Raw genomic sequence first — 24,901 nt, 5'->3', positions numbered from 1 at the left:
AAATTCCATTCACTGGTTCTTTAAAAGTCGAAAAAGATGGGTTTTTTTGATATAGGATGTCATTGTATATAATATAAATATTGACAGTTTCCCCTGAATCCGGTCATATTTGTCAAGTTATTGTGCAGAAACAATCAACCAATCAGTGCAGTATCCTAATTAATCATGCAAGGATTAGTCTCCGTCTTCCTATAATGTACATGTAAGCAAAGTTTCATCAAAATCGAATAATATTTATGCAAGTCATCTTGTGGGAACCAAAGTTTAGACAGATGTTCCCCAAGTCATTTTACGTTCCATCATAATACAGTGGTATATAAGGGATCTGTCCAATACTCAGTCAGAAAGAGAGGTATCAAACTTCCAACTGTAATTATCAGGAATACACTTTCAGTGTAATTTCCATATTTAATCTTCAATCGACCCCATAGGAACTTGCTGATTGACAGACACTGGACCACAGACAAAGCAATTTGTATAGACCACCATCTATGATGGTGGGCAAATAAACATAATAACAAAATCATCTCTAGATTTAAACACCTTTTTTATTTCAACTTGTATGACAGAGGGACATGTTAGGTTAAAAAAACGTCCCTTTGTACACAACCTGAAACTGGTAAACTCATTCACCTAGACAAACAGCACTATGTTTTCTTTCTTTTTTAAAACAAAAAACACATCCTTTAGAATTATCACCAAAGTACTTTCAACTATTCCGACTTCCATGTTACGAACAGCCAAAACATTTCCTCACTGGTCTTGTTGATAAGTATTCATCACACACACATTCAGCTTCTGATACAGTATATTATATTAAATGGTCTATGTTACTGCCCAATTAGGAGGACTGTTCCTCAGCCAGTCTGTCTGCCTTGGCTACCACCTCTTCAATAGATCCCACCAGGTAGAAGGCCACCTCAGGTAAGTGGTCATACTTTCCTGTAAAACAGAATTACACAGCTTTAATATTCTGCAAACACTAAACAACATCACTGATACCACATACAACAGAACCTTGTTGAATCAGTTAATCCAATAAAACTCAATGTCGGGTAATAGAAGTCCCAATCACTATCCTTATTGTATTACAAACATAGTCGTCTCTTTTTCAACTTTATATTCCCCTCCAAGGAACATCCTTAATTTATGTCAGGCCCTATCCTTACAAGACCCCTGGTCACTTGGTTAACATAACATTGATTGCACCCTATGTTTATATTAAGTCCCCATACCCCAAGGATGATCATTTTTTTGTTAATACTCCACACAGGTTTATAAATGTCTATTCCAGCCCCTCCCTTCTATAAAAGTGCACAGGTGTCTCTTCCAGTCCCTCCCCTCTATACAGGCTTATAGATGTCTCTTCCAGCCCCTCCCTTCTATAAAAGTTTACAGGTGTCTCTTCCAGCCCCTCCCTTCTATACAGGTTTATTAATGTCTCTTCCAGCCCCTCCCTTCTTTACAGGTTGATAAATGTCTCTTCCAGCCCCTCCCTTCTATACAAGTTTACAGGTGTCTCTTCCAGCCCTTCCCTTCTATAAAAGTTTACAGGTGTCTCTTCCAGCCCCTCCCTTCTATAAAAGTTTACAGGTGTCTCTTCCAGCCCCTCCCTTCTATAAAAGTTTACAGGTGTCTCTTCCAGCCCCTCCCTTCTATACAGGTTTATTAATGTCTCTTCCAGCCCCTCCCCAATATACAGGTTTATAGATGTCTCTTCCAGCCCCTCCCCACTATACAGGTTTATAGATGTCTCTTCCAGCCCCTCCCTTCTATACAGGTTTATAGATGTCTCTTCCAGCCCCTCCCCACTATACAGGTTTATAGATGTCTCTTCCAGCCCCTCCCCACTATACAGGTTTATAGATGTCTCTTCCAGCCCCTCCCTTCTATACAGGTTTATAGATGTCTCTTCCAGCCCCTCCCCACTATACAGGTTTATAGATGTCTCTTCCAGTCCATCCCTTCTATACAGGTTTATAGATGTCTCTTCCAGCCCCTCCCTTCTATACAGGTTTATAGATGTCTCTCCCAGCCGCTCCCTTCTATCAGGTTTATAGATGTCTCTCCCAGCCGCTCCCTTCCATACAGGTTTATAAATGTCTCTTCCAGCCCCTCCCTTCTATACAGGTTTATTAATGTCTCTTCCAGCCCCTCCCCTCTCTACAGGTTTATAAATACCTCTTCCAGCCCCTCCCTTCTATACAGGTTTATTTCTGGGATAGCCCACAAGCAAGTTGTGCACGGTGTTAACCAATAGTAATAGCTTCATTGTATTCACGAAACTAATGAGAGCATGGATTGGTATATCTTTGTGTATGTGTGTGTCACGAACACCATACCAGCTAAAATGTCCTTGAATCCCTTGATGGTCTCTGTGAGTGGTACATATTTGCCCTCCTGGCCTGTGAAAACCTCTGCCACCTGGAAGGGCTGTGACAGGAACTTCTGCATCTTACGGGCCCTGATCACAGTCATCTTGTCATCTTCAGACAACTCATCCATACCCAGAATAGCAATGATATCCTGAAGGGACTTGTAGTCCTGAAAACACAATAGTTTCAATTTAAAATGTGACAAATTCTGTTATCTTCAGATTTATATTCTTCTTTAATATTACATTTTCTATAGTGACAAGTCCAGACATCAACATGACCTTTCCCAGTAATTGAGATAATTGATACATAAGATTCTCCAATGAGTGATGGTTGGTTATCTTGTTTATCTTAAACTGGCAGATTTCTAAGCTTTCATAAGGAGACTGCCTTTTGAAACTCTTTTGACACATTCTTGTATTAAATTTAATGAATGAAATCTGTCATATGTCCTTCATTTTTTTCTTTAATCTTAAAGTATAGCCTCCCTTTACTCGTAATCAATTCAACTTGAAGAGTAAAATCAAAGAAATTTCTGGGGGATTCTAATTTGCAGACAAATTTCACTCAATGTAAACATGGCCTTTGCCACTTTTTACAGTACAAATATTGATTTAAGTTCCATCCAAATTCCGTCATGTTAAATTTTTTTTGACTTTGTTTCATCAGAATCTGGTAATAATTAAGCATTGAACTGTTTTTGTATGGTATTTATGATCTATTTGAATGACACAGCTTTGCAAGCAAACATCATAATGCATACTTATATTTGTGTTTCTCTGCCTTTAATGTTCTTTTTCAATTTAAAATTCCCGCCTTATCGACAGTCCACACAAATTAGTTCAATAGTTGGAACAGCGATTGTCGCGTGCTGATTGGCAAACAAAGTAGTACTTTGATATTTTTACAAACACTTCAATTTTATTCCACAATTCAGTATTAATACAATTGTGTATGATATGTATATAGGGTGATTTAAGTTTATCAATAGAAATGCAAGCTGAAAGTTAGATTTGAAATTATTTGATTTCCCCCCAGAACAAATTTTGCGCATGGATAAATACAGTGAACATAGTGAAACCGACCTTGCCCTCCATGAGGGAGTTATTTTTGGAAGTTGAATGAGCAGAGAGAAAAGTTTGAATTTGTGAAGAATCTAGGCGTGAATTTATTTGTTGATTGTCATGGAACCCGACTACAGTTGGTAGATTCTACAACAACCTCGTTATTTGACATGTCGTCAGAAACTCAGGAAACCAAAAACTATTGTAACGCACCCCTGTTGATCAGTGCAGTGTAACAGACGATATTTCTAATAAGATGCAGGAGTGTTAAAATTGTTTCCATTGCCGACATTGGTTATTTCAACCGATGTGCATTTTGTACGATATTGTAGACCTTGTCTTGTCAGAATTTTTTCATTTTTTTAATAAGTTCTATCAACGACACAGCTTTCAAATAGCCTATATAGTGACAATGCCATGCAAATGTAAATATAAAATCAATGGGAACTGTTGACCAGAGTGCAATATGCCAACTAATTATGAGAAAATATGCTCACTTCAAACTATTAAAGCCTCAGTCTTCATGTTTTATATGTTTGCCGAGTTTAAACAAATAGGATGATATTGAAGCTAGTAATTTGTAGAAGCCAAGTGTGCATAGCCAGATGAATGGGTGCTCCCCATTCTGTAATACACTGTCAAATATGTTGACAAGCATATAAAATTAAACCAGAGTCCATAGACCAACTGCACAATTTTACATATTTAAGGCACAACACTTTGTTAGCCTGATTATCTATAATTGTCTGACCAAAGTGGTATTACAATTAAGTTAGAGATCACAATATATTTTGGATGTAAGATACACTTGACAAGAAATCATCACCTGCAACACTTTTTGTACGGCACGGGCAACAACGTAATGCTCCTCTCCCACCACGTTGGCATCCAGGATACGAGAGATGGAGTCGAGGGGATCCACAGCAGGGTAGATACCCAGTTCAGAAATACCTCGGGACAACACAGTGGTGGCATCCAAATGGGCGAAGGTCGTGGCAGGAGCAGGATCGGTTAAATCGTCAGCAGGCACATAAATAGCCTAAAACACAGCAGTATTCAAAACTCCATATCAATTTTTTTTAATTTTCCAATGCAATTTTAGAGAAAATATGTTCTTCCATTGCACCATGTTGATAATGATATTCCTACACTCATGATCAGTATGCCCATTTTTTTTTCTAACTTTAAACCCAAACAATTCTCTAGCAATAGCATGCAGGACATGGCCATTTCTTTTGGTAAGGCCACAAGTTAATTATATGCTTGGTACAACCTTACTTGCCATGAAACACCTGACTTACCAAGAATAAAGGCAATACTAATAAGAAACAAAATAAAGAAATTTCTGGTTTTCGAATATACTGTTTGCCTTACGTTTTCATTTGTAATAAACATATATCAAGTTGTTGTCTTAAAATGGGTACACAAGATAGATAATATGGAACTGTCTGCCATTTATTTCTGTCAAATCACAGTTTGATCACAACTTAAACATCCTTCGTCTATTACTAGAAACTTCACTTCGATAATATATAAAAGCTGTATACTTTTTCTCTTCGGTCCAAAAATTGTGTATGAAAATACAAAGTAAACTCCAATGTAAAGCTACTATTGAACTTCAGTCTTGATGAGACCCACAGAACTACAGTATCAGTAGGCGGCTAAATTACCTGTACTGAGGTGATGGAGCCCTTCCTTGTAGTGGTGATTCTCTCCTGCATGGTACCCATGTCTGTGGCTAGTGTGGGCTGGTAGCCTACAGCGGACGGGATACGTCCCAGCAAGGCAGACACCTAAACAAAATTATCATTGGTCACATAAACAAACAGGTAATCACCAACTTCAAAATGGCTTTTACTCAAATAAAATTTCAAAACTACCTTAAATTAAAATATCTGAATATTTCAATTCAGTCTGGTGTAATTGTGATGCACATATGAAGCAATATGCCAACAAATATGTGGAACGTTCCGGAATAACAATATTAAAATTTAAATCAATGTTAAGCCACTGTTTCTGCTTCATTTGTTTTAGAAAATCTCTGTGAAATTTATCTTAAGATGTAAATTTTAGGTAGATAAATCAAAGACATTATTCAGCATCATTACCTAAATGAGGATGCCAAGCTACTAATTGACAAAAGAATGCAAAACATGGCAGTTAGATTTAGGCCTTTACACATACTTACTAAACTAACTAGAAATATGATTTTGTGAACAAAAAACATGAATATCCTCTTTGGGCTATTCCATAATTTATCGTATAGAGGAGGTAGGAGGCACCATGGTGGTGGGGTTAAAACCAGATCTGCCTACCATTCCTGACATTAAATCACTCTAAATATCTGATAGGTGCTTGGATCTCTGAATAAACACATCACACCCGTCCAATATGCTTATTTCTCTAACTGCCCTCATTTGCAAATATGCATTTTTATAGAATAGAAAAGTTACATCAACACAAATAAGGTTTAAAAATCCTTTTCCATTGAACTTTAAATTATTCTTGTTCATTTTATGCTGTCTTAACAATTTTGGTTAGGTTTTGAAAGCTATGCTATATACTTACACTTAAACAAAAGTTCACTGAAAATTTTGCAAATATTTTGACCCCAGACTTTAAGGTAAAGGTCACTATGACCTTATTCCAGTTCAACAGGCATACATAATTGATTTAATATTTACAGCCCAGACAAGTTGGTATAAGAACAACCAGTAGTAATGTCTCCTTTCATTTAAAAGATTGAAAATTCTGATGTTGTTAGTATAACCAACATGTTGCTAAAATCCAGAAATTGGTGATGTTCCAATAAAAAAGTAAAGTGCAATGTATTTTTTTATTTGTTTGGGCCCCGAGTATTGAGATGGAGCCAAGACACTACACATAAAAGTTTCAGTTCTGATACAAGTTTGTGCTATCAGAGATTTAGATTTATATATCAGATGAATTATGTGGCAATCCAAATAGCTGTTGACAATTTAACTGTTTTGTGCTTGTATAGATCTACAAATATCCAATGTTTTACCTCTGAGCCTGCCTGTGTGAATCTGAAAATGTTGTCAATGAAGAGCAGTACGTCCTGTCCCTCCTGATCACGGAAATACTCGGCAACAGTCAGACCTGTCAGGGCCACACGAGCACGGGCACCTGGGGGCTCATTCATCTGACCGTAGACCAGCGATACCTGCAATACAACACCATCATCAGTTGCAAGGATTGTGTGATCCACATTTAAAATTGAGGCCACAAGGTAGGTACCGGTTCTGTCACCAATTCTGGCAGCATATGTGTATCAAAAGCAATCTATCATGTACATATATATATTGTTATAGGGTGGAGATCCCAACCAATTCCATGGTTCAACCTAGAGACTAATGGTGGAGGCCGACTCCGAGGTCATTCTTGGATTAAGCATTTCATCGATTCGACTGTTTACATGCTAGCACTCGGGTATCAAGTTTCTATGGTTGGAGTATATTCCAAAGCCAATCCTTGATTTAGTTTCAGATTCTCAGGAATCCAAAGTTCATCATGCAAAATGTATGAATGGTGAATGACTGATTTAGTCTGATCTCTTAATATACCGGGAAATATCAGCCTCCTTTTCAATTCTTATCGTTATATCCTATGCTGATATGATTTGAACAGCCACACAGCTTCCTACACCACAACCAACCTTGGAGGAATCATCAGTCAGACTGATGACTTTGGATGTGATCATTTCGTGGTACAGATCGTTTCCTTCACGAGTTCTCTCTCCTACCCCAGCGAACACAGAGTAACCACCGTGAGCTTTGGCAACGTTGTTGATCAGTTCCATGATAAGTACTGTCTTTCCGACTCCAGCACCTCCGAACAGACCTGTGAATAGACAATAGGTTTAATCGTCTAGGCAACACTTTAACATTTGTCCTCAAAGCATGCATCTTCCTCATGATGATCGCGACTTGAAATCATAAAATTATACTTAACCTTTACATCTAGGTAAATACTATTTCAATACATACTGCTGTTGAGAATTTTTTGAAAACAAATTGATTTTTTTGCACTTTGGCTCTCCTGATGACTTATCAAAGTGTTACATTTTCCCCAAAGATAATGTATCCTGATGACTTATCAAAGTGTTACATTTTCCCCAAAGATAATGTATCCTGATGACTTATCAAAGTGTTACATTTTCCCCAAAGATAATGTATACTGATGACTTATCAAAGTGTTACATTTTCCCCAAAGATAATGTATACTGATGACTTATCAAAGTGTTACATTTTCCCCAAAGATAATGTATCCTGATGACTTATCAAAGTGTTACATTTTCCCCAAAGATAATGTATCCTGATGACTTATCAAAGTGTTACATTTTCCCCAAAGATAATGTATCCTGATGACTTATCAAAGTGTTACATTTTCCCCAAAGATAATGTATCCTGATGACTTATCAAAGTGTTACATTTTCCCCAAAGATAATGTATCCTGATGACTTATCAAAGTGTTACATTTTCCCCAAAGATAATGTATCCTGATGACTTATCAAAGTGTTACATTTTCCCCAAAGATAATGTATCCTGATGACTTATCAAAGTGTTACATTTTCCCCAAAGATAATGTATCCTGATGACTTATCAAAGTGTTACATTTTCCCCAAAGATAATGTATCCTGATGACTTATCAAAGTGTTACATTTTCCCCAAAGATAATGTATCCTGATGACTTATCAAAGTGTTACATTTTCCCCAAAGATAATGTATACTGATGACTTATCAAAGTGTTACATTTTCCCCAAAGATAATGTATCTGCACTAAATTCAAGCTTTTAACTTCTAAAGTGGTTAGGTGTGACTTCTGACCCTTAAATCTTGACCACCAACATCTAATCACACGTCACTAAATAAAGGATTTAAATGTCAACTAAACTTGTTTATTATCTGGTACACAAGCTTACACAGAGCCCTTTATATCTTACCAATTTTTCCTCCCTTGGCATATGGAGCGAGCAAGTCTACCACTTTGATTCCTGTCTCCAAAATTTCCTGTGTTACACTCATCTCCACAAAGTCAGGTGCTTCAGCGTGAATTGATGCAAAGCTGAAACCAAACATCAATACTTTTAGTTCCTTGATGAACCTATAGAACCATTCCTAAAATCACAACTTGTTCACAGCATGTATTACGCAAAATAAGATATAAATATAAAATTCACATACAAGATATATCCTGGCATGTCTGTTAAGATTCTTTATATTATCCAACAATAAGCAACTTGTTTGTGAAACCGTCCTCCTACATGCAAGTCGGTGAACAAGAAAAGACATGGTTATTTTTAAGTTTGATTGTTTCTCTTCTCTCTTGTTCTGTTGGATGCCTGGTGACCATCTTGTTTTACTGATCAGTCTCAAAATAATGGAAAAGACCATAGGAAACCTACATATCCATCACGTTAACAACCAAACAGGCTGGGGAAAACCACCAACTTGCATTTAATACGCAAACTCGCCTATTATACGCAAGTTGGAGTATGGATTTGTTACTAAAAATAACCCACGTAGTTTTAACAGTAACTTTTGCAAGATATTATTAAAAATTGCATTTATTTTTGGTACTTTCCCACATGCAAATAAAGTTTATTTTTGCATTTGTATTATGTTTGATGACTGAATAATTGCGACTTGGACAAACAATTTGAAAAAGTTAAAGTGATTTTGGCTATTTTTAGTAACAAATCCATACCCCTATTGGCGTATAGTAGGCGAGTTTGTGTATTATACGCAAGTTAGCGGTTTCCCCCGACCTGCTAAATGCTTACTGCTTTGTATTGAAGGGGCCCCTCTCGTCAATGGGCTCTCCGATGACATTCATGATTCGACCAAGTGTGGCAGGGCCTACAGGGATCCTGATAGGGGAGCCGATATCCTGACAGACAGTGCCACGCACCAGACCCTCTGTACCATCCATAGCAATTGTTCGTACCGTGTTCTCCCCTGACAGCACAGAAAAAACATTTCAATTTTGCATCATTCTAACCTGAATTTGGCAAACATAAATAAAATTTGGAGTTCCTGCTTTCATATGTATACCTTATTATAAGCAGTCTTAGAATTTAGGATCTACCAACTATAGACAATAGGTCTACGAGACTTAAAATCTTATATAGACCTACTGAATTCTGATAAACCAGACCTTCATCAAGAGAATTTTACTTTCATATTTAGTATGAAATAAAGAAAATATGTGTAATAATAATTGAAAGACAATAAATTTCACAAAGGAGCTTAAATATATAATATATGTCTATTTTTCAAAATTAACTGCTGTTTTAAAACTTAGTGAAAGTGAACACTGCAACTTGGATATCTTGGTTGACATTCATGATATTTAACAATACAGGAGTTCAGTACACGGATAAGTCTCATCATTCGTGAATCTGACCCGAAAGATGGCATCATAACTTAAATTATAATCACAGCTCACAAGTTACACTTCAAATGAAAAAATAGGTTCTTCCAAAAAGTGAAAAGTACATAAACTTCAAAGGATAAGAGTTGCAGATTTTTTTACTTGCAAAACATTAAGATATTTTTCCAAGAAAAGCATGATGGGCTTATTATATGAGCTTGTTCTCAGACAATGAAAACTATTGGGACCCTTAGATTACCTAAATGCTGAGCGACCTCGAGAATAAGCCTTGGTGATCGGTTCTCCACCTCCAAGGCATTGAGAATTGGCGGTAGATCATCATCAAACTGGACATCCACCACAGCACCAATGACTGCTACAACTTTTCCAGATATTGTGCTGGTGGCCTTAGCAGCCTCTGCTGCATAATCCCCTGCATAACAAGGTTAAACAAGGATTGATTCTTGTATTTATGCAAGAAGTTTGTATCTACATTCACACTGCATATAATATTTTCCATGATCAATATAAGTTTTTCTCGATCGTTGAAATTTATTCACAACTTGAACCAAGTTTATAACATTGAAGCTTCAATTTTGAAGACTTGTCGTGATCAAGAACTTTTAGTTGTCATTTGACTTTGAAATACGTTGTCTTTTCTCTCGCACCATGACTACGCATGCATTATTCACTTAATTTCATTAGAGCCGAGCAACGCTGATGCAAGATTTTGCTGTCAAAACTCAAAATTTGATTACTGTATTTCTAATCAAAGCATGTACGGACTGTGACCTCTGCAGAACACGTCAAGTACAAACAAGTAGAACCTGTAAAAGCAAAATATGTGGTCTTTTAACCAAGAAGGAACCGACACAATCAATAGGCTGGCATACTTTACAGTTCCATTGGCTAAATAAGAAAAAAACACACAGGAAAGTAAAGTAACCTTTATGGAGAGTCAAGGACAACAACATTGCAACGGAGGCCCGGCAAGTTTTTGCGGACACCGGCATTTTTTAACAAAGTTTATCTTCGAACTTCGAGTTTTGTGGACTTTAACAAAATGACTTACGAGTTGTGAAGAAGCTTGGTACTGCTCTTACAGCTGAATGTGTTGCTGTTGGAACCGAAAAGCCACATTTTGTGGCTTTCAAAGTTCCGCAACATGCTCTCCGTACAGCATGCATCATGGCGGCAGGGTAAGGACGATGATCACGTGACTTCTATTGGACTATGGGATAGAATATAGTGTATTTCAAATTTGTTCTCAACTACGGAAACTAAGATGGTTATAGTCCGTTTCTTTGAAAAAATATATAGTATAAAACGAAAAAACTGTTTGTGTCAATGTTGTTCTGTTCCTCTGTTATAACCGTCCACGTGTTGAAAATCATCTGGCACTGATGACGAAATAGTCTACTAAATGATTATACTACATTATTGATTTCCGCTTGAAATATATATTTATTTATATTTAAAAAATAATAAGCAATAGTTATCTTAGTATTTAAACAATACAAACAAGATGTATTTTCAAAAAGATAAACGGCAGGTGATTATAAAGTTTAAAACGGTTTTGTATATGTAATAGGAGAAAGAGAAATGCAAAGGTCATACCTGGGCTCGAACCCGGGACCTTCCGAACTCTAGGGTGGGAGTATCCAAAATTGAACACCGTATATGTAAGGAGGCGGTACCCAAATCGGATCACTTTTTGCAAAAATACTTATAAATCAATAAATGTGTCAGCAAATCAGTTGTAACAATGATGTAATCTTAGAATAGAAAGCCATGCACCATTTTTTGTCTACATACGATTAGTTTTTATGTTCAAATAGCACAAGAAAACGTAATAGTTGATATAACGACGTATTTCGCCGTTCTGTGCGTTTTTGAAAGCGACGGCTGTATGGGGTGGAGGCCGTGTTCGTATTCCGCCTCTATCGGGCGCAAGTATTTTTTGTCAGCGGTCGAGTTACTTCCCTTAATGACTTGTTTGACAGGCCCTTACATTCCAAAGTCAGCAAAATGCTCATTTACTTACAGACTTCCTATATAGCATGCCTTAAAATTATAATGATTATTACCTTTTCCATTCAATGGTAATTGCATTATTGCAACAAGGACTAAAGTAATAAGAAATTAAAAATATTTTCAGGTTATAATAGCCGAATGATATTTTGTTTTGATATCAGGCAGAGCTCAGTTTCACATCAGATTCCAGTGTCATCATTAATTTTTCTGACAAAAAAAATGGTTGCCATTAATTTTACGCGTAAGACTAAAAATTCAAATGAATATTTATTTTAAAGGACATAAGCGAAGTTATTAAAATATTTAGCCTAATAAAGTAGTAAGTATCTCAGAAATTCAACTGCGACAAGATGCAAGTTTGTTAGGTGTGCTTAAGAGTATATTTCAACAACTTATGCTGTATTTTTATAAGTATGTGATTCTAACTTATTATTATTTTTTTTTTTTTTAAATTTGCAAAAATTAGAATATATCTTATCATATATACTGTAATAGAAAAAAGTATATCGATAACCGAGTGGTATTTATAGATATTTCAATGTTTTTAAGTTTTTATATACTGTTATTTATCATATATATGTATATATTCAAAACTTAATTTTTAATACAGTGTAAATTTGAAAAAAAAATGAAAAATGAATCCTGAATATTCATGCAGATCAACTATTACAATTAAATAAAATTGAAATAGTCTTCATGAGATACAGACAGGTAGATATCAACTTCAAGTAGATTATGAAAATATCATCATCTACCAGTAATAGTAAATTCACCGACTATAAGCTACATTTCACTGATTTTTTTTTTACATATATCCTTTCTGCTGTATTTCAATGTGACGGCATGTGAACATGCAGCCAAACCAACTGACCCTACAGCCAAACCAACTGAACCTACAGCCAAACCAACTGAACCTGCAGCCAAACCAACTGAACCTCCAGCCAAACCAACTGAACCTGCAGCCAAACCAACTGACCCTACAGCCAAACAAACTGAACCTACAGCCAAACCAACTGAACCTACAGCCAAACCAAATGAACCTACAGCCAAACCAACTGAACCTGCAGCCAAACCAACTGAACCTGCAGCCAAACCAACTGAACCTCCAGCCAAACCAACTGAACCTGCAGCCAAACCAACTGACCCTGCAGCCAAACCAACTGAACCTACAGCCAAACCAACTGAACCTGCAGCCAAACCAACTGAACCTGCAGCCAAACCAACAACAGATGAAGTGCAGCAAATTGAAACTCAAAATGGAAACCAAACTGGTTGGATTTGTGATGTGTGTTCCAAGTCGTTCACACAAAAGTACAGTTTGAAGAGGCATTCAAAAATGCACACGGATGAGTGAATGTTTAGTTGTGGGAAGTGTGACAAGTCGTTCATCAGAGACAAGGCACAACTGACAGAACATGGAAACATTGAACGCATGGGGTAAAACTACCTTGCGACACTTGTGAAAAAAACATTTGGTTTAAGGAGAAGCTTGCAGCACCATAAATTAACACACACAAATAGTTTTAAATATATATGTGACTTCTGCGGCAAAGGATACAACCAGAAGGAACCATTTGAGGCTCATGTTAATGCTCACACAGGAGATAGGCCTTACAAATGTGACAAATGCAGCAAAGACTTCAAGTCCAAGAACATTCTTAGAGGGCATAAGTTGTCCTCAGGACGCGTGTTTGTTTGCGAAGAATGTGGAAAACATTTCAAAGCTGTCAAATATCTCAAAGAACATTCCAATGTCCATGCGCAGAAACGTCAATATCAGTGCACAACCTGCGGCAAAGTGTTCTCCTTCATACAATCCTTACATAAACATGAGTCAGTCTGTGTAAACTGAGAAAACATTTACAAGTGTTTGGTGCAATATATGACGGATAATTAACTAAATAAATTCTCGTTTTTTTTAATTTATGTCGTTGTCACTATATTGTGTAAACTGAGAAAACATTTACAAGTGTTCGGTGCAATATATGACGGATAATTAATTAAATGAGTTCTCGTTTCTTTTGATTTGTGTCGTTGTCACTATACGAATGATGCCTGACATTGATGACGTTCTAGAGTTATCTGTATCTACGTCGACTGCTGTAAGTAAATTCTATAATCTGTTGTTTAATATATAACATAGCGTTCATCTTCTGGATTCACAAACACGTCTCTCCCAAACCATTGAAGATGTTAATTACTGTAAGTACCTGTCCTCTATTCAAACTCCTTTTTAACTACTCTTTGATACACTTAAATGAATAACAAGGGGTCAAATAAAATGACATCAAACTAAAGTATGATGTAACCGATTACTGTTATTTTGTATTTAGTGTTACAACCTCACTGGTGTTATTTTGTATTTAGTGTTACAACCTCACTGGTGTTATTTCGTATTTAATGTTACAACCTCACTGGTGTTATTTCGTATTTAATGTTACAACCACACTGGTGTTATTTCGTATTTAGTGTTACAACCTCACTAGTGTTATTTCGTATTTAGTGTTACAACCTCACTGGTGTTATTTTGTATTTAGTGTTACAACCACACTGGTGTTATTTCGTACTTAGTGTTACAACCTCACTAGTGTTATTTCGTATTTAATGTTACAACTTCACTGGTGTTATTTTGTATTTAGTGTTACAACCTCACTGGTGTTTTTCGTATTTAGTGTTACTACCTCACTGGTGTTATTTCGTATTTATGACAATTTTTTGATAATATTTGTATAGAATACCCAACGTTGGCATGTTTAATTTACTCCGATTAAAGTTACGACATACATATTTTAGTAATGATGCAAATAATATTTAACAATATCAAAAGGGAAGTGATTGCAAATGTGGTAATATACTTAAGATACAAGAATACGTAACTGCCTTACGTAGATAGAGCAAGACGGGATAGGGATCAGAATTTTTAATGTAAAGTTAATTCATTTCTTTTTTGTACTTACAGTATAATATTATAAGACTTTTTCATGCCCAGGGGTGTAAGATAGGAACATTCAAGGGGTGTAGAGACTTTCAAATTTGGCAAAACCCTCGACAAAGCCTGGGGGTTTATACAATTTGAAAAACCCTACACCCCAGGGCATGGCAGAGTATTGTTCTCTCATTCCAACTACCAGATGAAGCTCAGAAACCATGAAAATGCGTTTGGACTGGATACCATTTTGAAAATATCAACTTTCTCCTTAGCTTTTTCAACGAAAATGAACCTGTCAGCGAGACTTAGCATACCCCATATTTGCAAACAGATTTTGCGCAGAAAACTTAATTTCTTCTTTCTAACATATACGGTAAATATATCGTAAACGGGTTTAATTTCATCACGTCGCCTTTTACGCATCGGCAATTCCTAATTCGTGACGTTACGTCATTTTTGAGCCATTGTCACGTCACGTCACGTGAAATGGGGTATTAGATAGAAATTTACCCTGGACAGTTCTATCTTACACTGGACAGTTCTATCTTACCCTGGACAGTTCTATCTTACCCTGGACAGCGTTATCTTACCCTGGACAGTTCTATCTTACCATGGACAGTTCTATCTTACCCTGGACAGTTCTATCTTACCCTGGACAGTTCTATCTTACACTGGACAGCTCTATCTTACTCTGGATACCCTTACCCTTTACCCTTATCTTATTTGTATTTTAATTCCATATATTCTAAAGCATTTTTTGTTTACAAAACTTGATAAATTTTGTTAATTGATTTCGGTATCACTTTTAATTCACACTATACTAGTGTATATTCTGTCAATTTTTATTCTTTGCTATATTAGCATTGTATGTATATTCCACTTCATAGTGTTTTAATCCTAAGTCCTAAGTAATTCTTGTGTGATATACAAGTATTCATTCACTATTAACTATGTCGTTTATTTACCTATTCTGAATACTTCTTATCTGTGATCACATTTAATGCTGTTCATATATTAACACTATTTTTATATATATATCCCGGGGGCCTTTGTAGGCACTCCCAATCACTTAGAAACCTGGGATATGTATACTTTCTTTTTCTGTGTTATATCTTACCCTGGACAGCTCTATCTTACCCTGGACATCTCTATCTTACCCTGGACAGCTCTATCTTACCCTGGACAGCTCTATCTTACCCTGGACAGCTCTATCTTACCCTGGACAGCTCTATCTTACCCTGGACAGCTCTATCTTACCCTGGACAGCTCTATCTTACCCTGGACAGCTCTATCTTACCCTGGACAGCTCTATCTTACCCTGGACAGCTCTATCTTACCCTGGACAGCTCTATCTTACCCTGGACAGCTCTATCTTACCCTGGACAGCTCTATCTTACCCTGGACAGCTCTATCTTACCCTGGACAGCTCTATCTTACCCTGGACAGCTCTATCTTACCCTGGACAGCTCTATCTTACCCTGGACAGCTCTATCTTACCCTGGACAGCTCTATCTTACCCTGGACAGCTCTATCTTACCCTGGACAGCTCTATCTTACCCTGGACAGCTCTATCTTACCCTGGACAGCTCTATCTTACCCTGGACAGCTCTATCTTACCCTGGACAGCTCTATCTTACCCTGGACAGCTCTATCTTACCCTGGACAGCTCTATCTTACCCTGGACAGCTCTATCTTACCCTGGACAGCTCTATCTTACCCTGGACAGCTCTATCTTACCCTGGACAGCTCTATCTTACCCTGGACAGCTCTATCTTACCCTGGACAGCTCTATCTTACCCTGGACAGCTCTATCTTACCCTGGACAGCTCTATCTTACCCTGGACAGCTCTATCTTACCCTGGACAGCTCTATCTTACCCTGGACAGCTCTATCTTACCCTGGACAGCTCTATCTTACCCTGGACAGCTCTATCTTACCCTGGACAGCTCTATCTTACCCTGGACAGCTCTATCTTACCCTGGACAGCTCTATCTTACCCTGGACAGCTCTATCTTACCCTGGACAGCTCTATCTTACCCTGGACAGCTCTATCTTACCCTGGACAGCTCTATCTTACCCTGGACAGCTCTATCTTACCCTGGACAGCTCTATCTTACCCTGGACAGCTCTATCTTACCCTGGACAGCTCTATCTTACCCTGGACAGCTCTATCTTACCCTGGACAGCTCTATCTTACCCTGGACAGCTCTATCTTACCCTGGACAGCTCTATCTTACCCTGGACAGCTCTATCTTACCCTGGACAGCTCTATCTTACCCTGGACAGCTCTATCTTACCCTGGACAGCTCTATCTTACCCTGGACAGCTCTATCTTACCCTGGACAGCTCTATCTTACCCTGGACAGCTCTATCTTACCCTGGACAGCTCTATCTTACCCTGGACAGCTCTATCTTACCCTGGACAGCTCTATCTTACCCTGGACAGCTCTATCTTACCCTGGACAGCTCTATCTTACCCTGGACAGCTCTATCTTACCCTGGACAGCTCTATCTTACCCTGGACAGCTCTATCTTACCCTGGACAGCTCTATCTTACCCTGGACAGCTCTATCTTACCCTGGACAGCTCTATCTTACCCTGGACAGCTCTATCTTACCCTGGACAGCTCTATCTTACCCTGGACAGCTCTATCTTACCCTGGACAGCTCTATCTTACCCTGGACAGCTCTATCTTACCCTGGACAGCTCTATCTTACCCTGGACAGCTCTATCTTACCCTGGACAGCTCTATCTTACCCTGGACAGCTCTATCTTACCCTGGACAGCTCTATCTTACCCTGGACAGCTCTATCTTACCCTGGACAGCTCTATCTTACCCTGGACAGCTCTATCTTACCCTGGACAGCTCTATCTTACCCTGGACAGCTCTATCTTACCCTGGACAGCTCTATCTTACCCTGGACAGCTCTATCTTACCCTGGACAGCTCTATCTTACCCTGGACAGCTCTATCTTACCCTGGACAGCTCTATCTTACCCTGGACAGCTCTATCTTACCCTGGACAGCTCTATCTTACCCTGGACAGCTCTATCTTACCCTGGACAGCTCTATCTTACCCTGGACAGCTCTATCTTACCCTGGACAGCTCTATCTTACCCTGGACAGCTCTATCTTACCCTGGACAGCTCTATCTTACCCTGGACAGCTCTATCTTACCCTGGACAGCTCTATCTTACCCTGGACAGCTCTATCTTACCCTGGACAGCTCTATCTTACCCTGGACAGCTCTATCTTACCCTGGACAGCTCTATCTTACCCTGGACAGCTCTATCTTACCCTGGACAGCTCTATCTTACCCTGGACAGCTCTATCTTACCCTGGACAGCTCTATCTTACCCTGGACAGCTCTATCTTACCCTGGACAGCTCTATCTTACCCTGGACAGCTCTATCTTACCCTGGACAGCTCTATCTTACCCTGGACAGCTCTATCTTACCCTGGACAGCTCTATCTTACCCTGGACAGCTCTATCTTACCCTGGACAGCTCTATCTTACCCTGGACAGCTCTATCTTACCCTGGACAGCTCTATCTTACCCTGGACAGCTCTATCTTACCCTGGACAGCTCTATCTTACCCTGGACAGCTCTATCTTACCCTGGACAGCTCTATCTTACCCTGGACAGCTCTATCTTACCCTGGACAGCTCTATCTTACCCTGGACAGCTCTATCTTACCCTGGACAGCTCTATCTTACCCTGGACAGCTCTATCTTACCCTGGACAGCTCTATCTTACCCTGGACAGCTCTATCTTACCCTGGACAGCTCTATCTTACCCTGGACAGCTCTATCTTACCCTGGACAGCTCTATCTTACCCTGGACAGCTCTATCTTACCCTGGACAGCTCTATCTTACCCTGGACAGCTCTATCTTACCCTGGACAGCTCTATCTTACCCTGGACAGCTCTATCTTACCCTGGACAGCTCTATCTTACCCTGGACATCTCTATCTTACCCTGGACAGCTCTATCTCACCCTGGACATCTCTATCTTACCCTGGACAGCTTTATCTTACCCTGGACAGCTCTATCTTACCCTGGACAGCTCTATCTCACGCTGGACATCTCTATCTTACCCTGGACATCTCTATCTCACCCTGGACAGCTACATCTTACCCTGGGCAGCGCTATCTTACCCTGGACAGCTTTATCTTACCCTGGACAGCTCTATCTCACCCTGGACATCTCTATCTTACCATGGACAGCTCTATCTTACACTGGGCAGCGCTTTCTTACCCTGAACAGCTCTATCTTACCCTGGACAGCGCTATCTTACCATGGACAGCGCCATCTTACCCTGGACAGCGCTATCTTACCCTGGACAGTTCTATCTTACCCTGGACATCTCTATCTTCCCCTGGACAGCTTTATCTTACCCTGGACAGCGCTATCTTACCATGGACAGCGTTATCTTACCCTGGACAGCTCTATCTCACCCTGGACATCTCTATCTTCCCCTGGACAGCGCTATCTTACCATCGACAGCGCCATCTTACCCTGGACAGCGCTATCTTACCCTGGACAGCTCTATCTTACACTGTGCAGCGCTATCTTACCCTGAACAGCTCTATCTTACCCTGGACATCTCTATCTTCCCCTGGACAGCGCTATCTTACCCTGGACAGCGCTATCTTACCCTGGACAGCTCTATCTCACCCTGGACATCTCTATCTTACCCTGGACAGCTCTATCTTACACTGGGCAGCGCTATCTTACCCTGAACAGCTCTATCTTACCCTGGACAGCTCCATCTTACCCGGAAATAAGAGAGAAAACAAAACCAATTCATAAAGGATGTGGGCGCATGTTTTACATTTTACATAAATCCGCAAAATAGAGGATGGTAGGAAAGAGGCGGCAAAGAGAGTTGGTAAAGTCCAGAGAGAATGCCACTGAAAACGAGGTATATATTGAAATAAAAGTAAAACTCATTCAAATCTTCGAGAGTTGATAACGAAATTTAGAGTACAGGAGAACATTAATGCATACCCTTCATCTAACAACTCATCATCGCCAAACAGACGTAATTTAATTTGAAATTGGACGATTTATCTCAGTGAAGACACGTACACGTGCAAACCTAGCTTGTTTACTTTGTATTTTGAAAAAATATGTAACATTTACTTAAAATTTTAACAGGCACTATTTTAACTCATGATAGAATATAACAATAACTGAATGTTGATAAACTGTGTATACTGAATTACAAAAGTGTAACAAATAGATAAAAGTCATATTACTATTATTTCTAATTCATGAAAAATAAAAACAAGATAAAATTATCATCAAGTTGTGACCAAAAATGTCAATTTTTTATAACATAAATAATTCATAATGTCAAACGGGCAATAAATAATATCAAATAGAATTGTAAAATAACATGAAATGGGCAGTCTTGGTCGTATAGCCAGATACAATAGCCGAGAGTTTTGAACATAAGCCTTCACGAGTTACTTCCCCTGCCATCATTGACGAACAACATCGGTGAAGTTTAATATAAGCACGGAATTAGATCTAAGTCTATGATAGGTAAGTTTTTTTCGTTAATTTCATTATTCATTGAAATGTTTAATGGCGTTGACATAATGTCCGGAAACGAAAGTAAAAACATTAGTACTGCCCTCTGGTTGAACGAGACTATCCAGCGAGAGGTCACAGGCCGTCACATACAATAGATACGCGAAATGAAAGAGGTGTTGCCAATCCCTGCTATCTAAGTCCGTGATACAAAAAGTAATTGCCAGGGGCGTAATTAAAAGAAATTGACGCATGCTCATATTAATGTAGGGGGGTTAGGTTTGGGTTAGGGTTAATATAAAAAGATTATGTTTTTTAACCCTGCCCCTGGCCTAACCCAGCCCCAGGAAGCTCCTGGATTTTAGGGTACACATATATTTCGACTAGTTTTGAATGGGATTGCACCAATTAGCTGATTGTAATTGTATAATTCATATTTTATATTCTACATTTTATTTATTGAATTTATCTTTTATTTATTTTTCGTGAACCGTACTTGTTATCGCGAACCATATCATTATTCGTCTCGTGAACCGTTCAAAGTTTGCTACGAATTTTGTGTTATTATATTTAAGACATTCTGTACTTTGAACAAAAAATGTGTTATGTTTTGTGTTTATGTGTTGATTTTCAGCTTATATGTTAATCTATGATTATTGATGTTAGTTTTAGAACAACCAGCAACACCACAGCTGTAAGCGAGGCTTTAGTAGACTGCGTTTACTTGTAGATTTTCTTGATGATTTATTTCCCCAGATTTTCTCGTAATTGGACTTTGCTATTTTGTGCTGATTTTGTTTACATCCTCAAACTTGCTGTGTGACTTTAATATCAACCCGACAAGGTGTAGTCAAGGCCACCCACAAACCGGGTAATAGTAACGGCAAACGACTTCTTGAGTTGTGTAACAAACATGATCTTTTTTTTTTATATTAAACGGAAGGTTTGGGAATGATGCTGATCATGGTAAAACTATTTGTAAAGATAAATCCGTTGTTGAGTATTCTATTGTTTCTGCAAACATGTTTGATATTCTCTGTTCATTTGTTGTGGCGGAGTTTGATCCAATTATGTCAGATGTGCATTATTCCATCGAGGTTTTTTTAAATGTAAATAGTGTTACACGTGCAGTCCAATACATGTAACACTGTAACACGTCCTAAATGGTGTGAGGATAAAACGTCCAATACATGTAACACGTCCTAAATGGTGTGAGGATAAAACGTCCAATACATGTAACACTGTAACACGTCCTAAATGGTGTGAGGATAAAAAGTCCAATACATGTAACACTGTAACACGTCCTAAATGGTGTGAGGATAAAAAGTCCAATACATGTAACACTGTAACACGTCCTAAATGGTGTGAGGATAAAAAGTCCAATACATGTAACACTGTAACACGTCCTAAATGGTGTGAGGATAAAACGTCCAATACATGTAACACTGTAACACGTCCTAAATGGTGTGAGGATAAAAAGTCCAATACATGTAACACTGTAACACGTCCTAAATGGTGTGAGGATAAAAAGTCCAATACATGTAACACTGTAACACGTCCTAAATGGTGTGAGGATAAAAAGTCCAATACATGTAACACTGTAACACGTCCTAAATGGTGTGAGGATAAAACGTCCAATACATGTAACACTGTAACACGTCCTAAATGGTGTGAGGATAAAAAGTCCAATACATGTAACACTGTAACACGTCCTAAATGGTGTGAGGATAAAAAGTCCAATACATGTAACACTGTAACACGTCCTAAATGGTGTGAGGATAAAAAGTCCAATACATGTAACACTGTAACACGTCCTAAATGGTGTGAGGATAAAACGTCCAATACATGTAACACTGTAACACGTCCTAAATGGTGTGAGGATAAAAAGTCCAATACATGTAACACTGTAACACGTCCTAAATGGTGTGAGGATAAAAAGTCCAATACATGTAACACTGTAACACGTCCTAAATGGTGTGAGGATAAAAAGTCCAATACATGTAACACTGTAACACGTCCTAAATGGTGTGAGGATAAAACGTCCAATACATGTAACACTGTAACACGTCCTAAATGGTGTGAGGATAAAAAGTCCAATACATGTAACACTGTAACACGTCCTAAATGGTGTGAGGATAAAACGTCCAATACATGTAACACTGTAACACGTCCTAAATGGTGTGAGGATAAAAAGTCCAATACATGTAACACTGTAACACGTCCTAAATGGTGTGAGGATAAAACGTCCAATACATGTAACACTGTAACACGTCCTAAATGGTGTGAGGATAAAAAGTCCAATACATGTAACACTGTAACACGTCCTAAATGGTGTGAGGATAAAACGTCCAATACATGTAACACTGTAACACGTCCTAAATGGTGTGAGGATAAAAAGTCCAATACATGTAACACTGTAACACGTCCTAAATGGTGTGAGGATAAAAAGTCCAATACATGTAACACTGTAACACGTCCTAAATGGTGTGAGGATAAAAAGTCCAATACATGTAACACTGTAACACGTCCTAAATGGTGTGAGGATAAAACGTCCAATACATGTAACACTGTAACACGTCCTAAATGGTGTGAGGATAAAAAGTCCAATACATGTAACACTGTAACACGTCCTAAATGGTGTGAGGATAAAACGTCCAATACATGTAACACTGTAACACGTCCTAAATGGTGTGAGGATAAAACGTCCAATACATGTAACACGTCCTAAATGGTGTGACGATAAAGAGTCCAATACATGTAACACTGTAACACGTCCTAAATGGTGTGAGGATAAAAAGTCCAATACATGTACACGTCCTAAATGGTGTGACGATAAAAAGTCCAATACATGTAACACTGTAACACATCCTAAATGGTGTGAGGATAAAAAGGACGAATCCTTAGAAAAGCTTGATACTTCTATAGTAAATGAACTTATACGGTATATTAACTCGTGTCAATTTTTTATCTAAATGTGCTTGTTACTTTGTTTGTGACACATTTCTTCAAAACCTGTGCAGTCAAATGCAATGTAAAAAACGAAAGATTTTTGGATTTTGATTAATGCATAAACAGACTGTTAATAATGATTACCTAAAGGGTGTAAATAGTACTGTTCATAATGATTACCTAAAGGGTGTAAATAGTACTGTTCATAATGATGACCTAAAGGATGTAAATAGTACTGTTCATAATGATGACCTAAAGGGTGTAAATAGTACTGTTCATAATGATTACCTAAAGGGTGTCAATAGTACTGTTCATAATGATGACCTAAAGGGTGTAAATAGTACGGTTCATAATGATGACCTAAAGGGTGTAAATAGTACTGTTCATAATGATGACCTATAGGGTGTAAATAGTACTGTTCATAATGATGACCTAAAGGGTGTAATAGTACTGTTCTTAATGATGACCTAAAGGGTATAAATAGTACTGTTCATAATGATGACCTAAAGGGTGCAATGAGTACGGTTCATAATGATGACCTAAAGGGTGTAAATAGTACGGTTCATAATGATTACCTAAAGGGTGTTAATAGTACTGTTCATAATGATGACCTAAAGGGTGTAATAGTACTGTTCTTAATGATGACCTAAAGGGTGTAAATAGTACTGTTCATAATGATGACCTAAAGGGTGTAAATAGTACGATGATCTGGTGTACGACAATCTGGTGTACTACAATCTTGTGTACTACAATCTGGTGTACGACAATCTGGTGACAATCTGGTGTACGACAATCTGGTGTACGACCATCTGGTGTACGACAATCTGGTACGACAATCTGGTGTACGACAATCTGGTGTACGACAATCTGGTGTACGACCATTTGGTGTACGACAATCTGGTACGACAATCTGGTGTACGACAATCTGGTGTACGTCCATCTGGTGTACGACAATCTGGTACGACAATCTGGTGTACGACCATCTGGTGTACGACAATCTGGTGTACGACAATTTGGTGTACAACTATCTTGTGTACGACAATCTGGTGACAGTCTGGTGATAATCTGGTGACAATCTGGTGTACGACAATCTTGTGACAATCTGGTGACAATCTGGTGTACGACAATCTGGTTACAATCTGGTGACAATCTGGTGTACGACAATCTGGTGACAGTCTGGTGACAATCTGGTGACAATCTGGTTCACGACAATCTGGTGACAATCTGGTGTACGACAATCTGGTGACAATCTGGTGACAATCTGGTACGACAATCTGGCGACAATCTGGTGACAATCTGGTGACAATCTGGTAAGACAATCTGGTGACAATCTGGTGACAATCTGGTAAGACAATCTGGTGACAATCTGGTGACAATCTGGTGCGACAATCTGGTGACAATCTGGTGACAATCTGGTGTACGACAATCTGGTGTACGACAATTTGGTGTACGACAATCTGGTGACAATCTGGTACGACAATCTGGTGAAAATCTGTTGTACGACAATCTGGTGTACGACAATCTGGTGTACGACAATCTGGTGTACGACAAGGGGATAATCTCCTCTGCTATTTATCATTTTTATGTCCTCCCAAACGAAGTAGGGGGGGGGGGGGGAC

The 24,901-nt window shown here is 38.5% G+C and overlaps 1 protein-coding gene across 1 annotated transcript; it reads right to left on the bottom strand.

Annotated features, from left to right (window-relative positions):
• Nucleotides 1–530: 530 nt before the first annotated feature.
• LOC110452283 (ATP synthase subunit beta, mitochondrial) lies at nt 531–11,057 on the bottom strand. The gene is made up of 10 exons (XM_021500702.1): nt 10,905–11,057; nt 10,092–10,265; nt 9,243–9,417; nt 8,403–8,524; nt 7,116–7,300; nt 6,465–6,623; nt 5,110–5,232; nt 4,266–4,478; nt 2,343–2,544; nt 531–942 (listed from the first exon to the last, which is right to left on the bottom strand). The coding sequence occupies exons 1-10, from the start codon at nt 11,020–11,022 to the stop codon at nt 842–844; spliced, it is 1,572 nt and encodes a 523-aa protein (XP_021356377.1). The 5' UTR covers nt 11,023–11,057; the 3' UTR covers nt 531–841.
• Between the last annotated feature and the right edge of the window lie 13,844 nt (nt 11,058–24,901).

Source organism: Mizuhopecten yessoensis, unplaced genomic scaffold, assembly GCF_002113885.1.
Source record: "Mizuhopecten yessoensis strain PY_sf001 unplaced genomic scaffold, ASM211388v2 scaffold6523, whole genome shotgun sequence".
In the NCBI taxonomy this organism is placed as follows: domain Eukaryota; kingdom Metazoa; phylum Mollusca; class Bivalvia; order Pectinida; family Pectinidae; genus Mizuhopecten; species Mizuhopecten yessoensis.
This window is presented reverse-complemented; position numbering and strand designations above follow the sequence as displayed.

Excerpts from the sequence above, each read along its gene's own strand:
- LOC110452283 (XM_021500702.1), bottom strand. The coding sequence starts at position 11,022 with ATGATGCATGCTGTACGGAGAGCATGTTGCGGAACTTTGAAAGCCACA. Across the intron at positions 8,525-9,242 it reads GGCCCCTTCAATACAAAGCA|CTTTGCATCAATTCACGCTG; the intron begins GTAAGCATTTAG and ends GTTTGGTTTCAG. Across the intron at positions 943-2,342 it reads ATTCAAGGACATTTTAGCTG|GAAAGTATGACCACTTACCT; the intron begins GTATGGTGTTCG and ends TCTGTTTTACAG.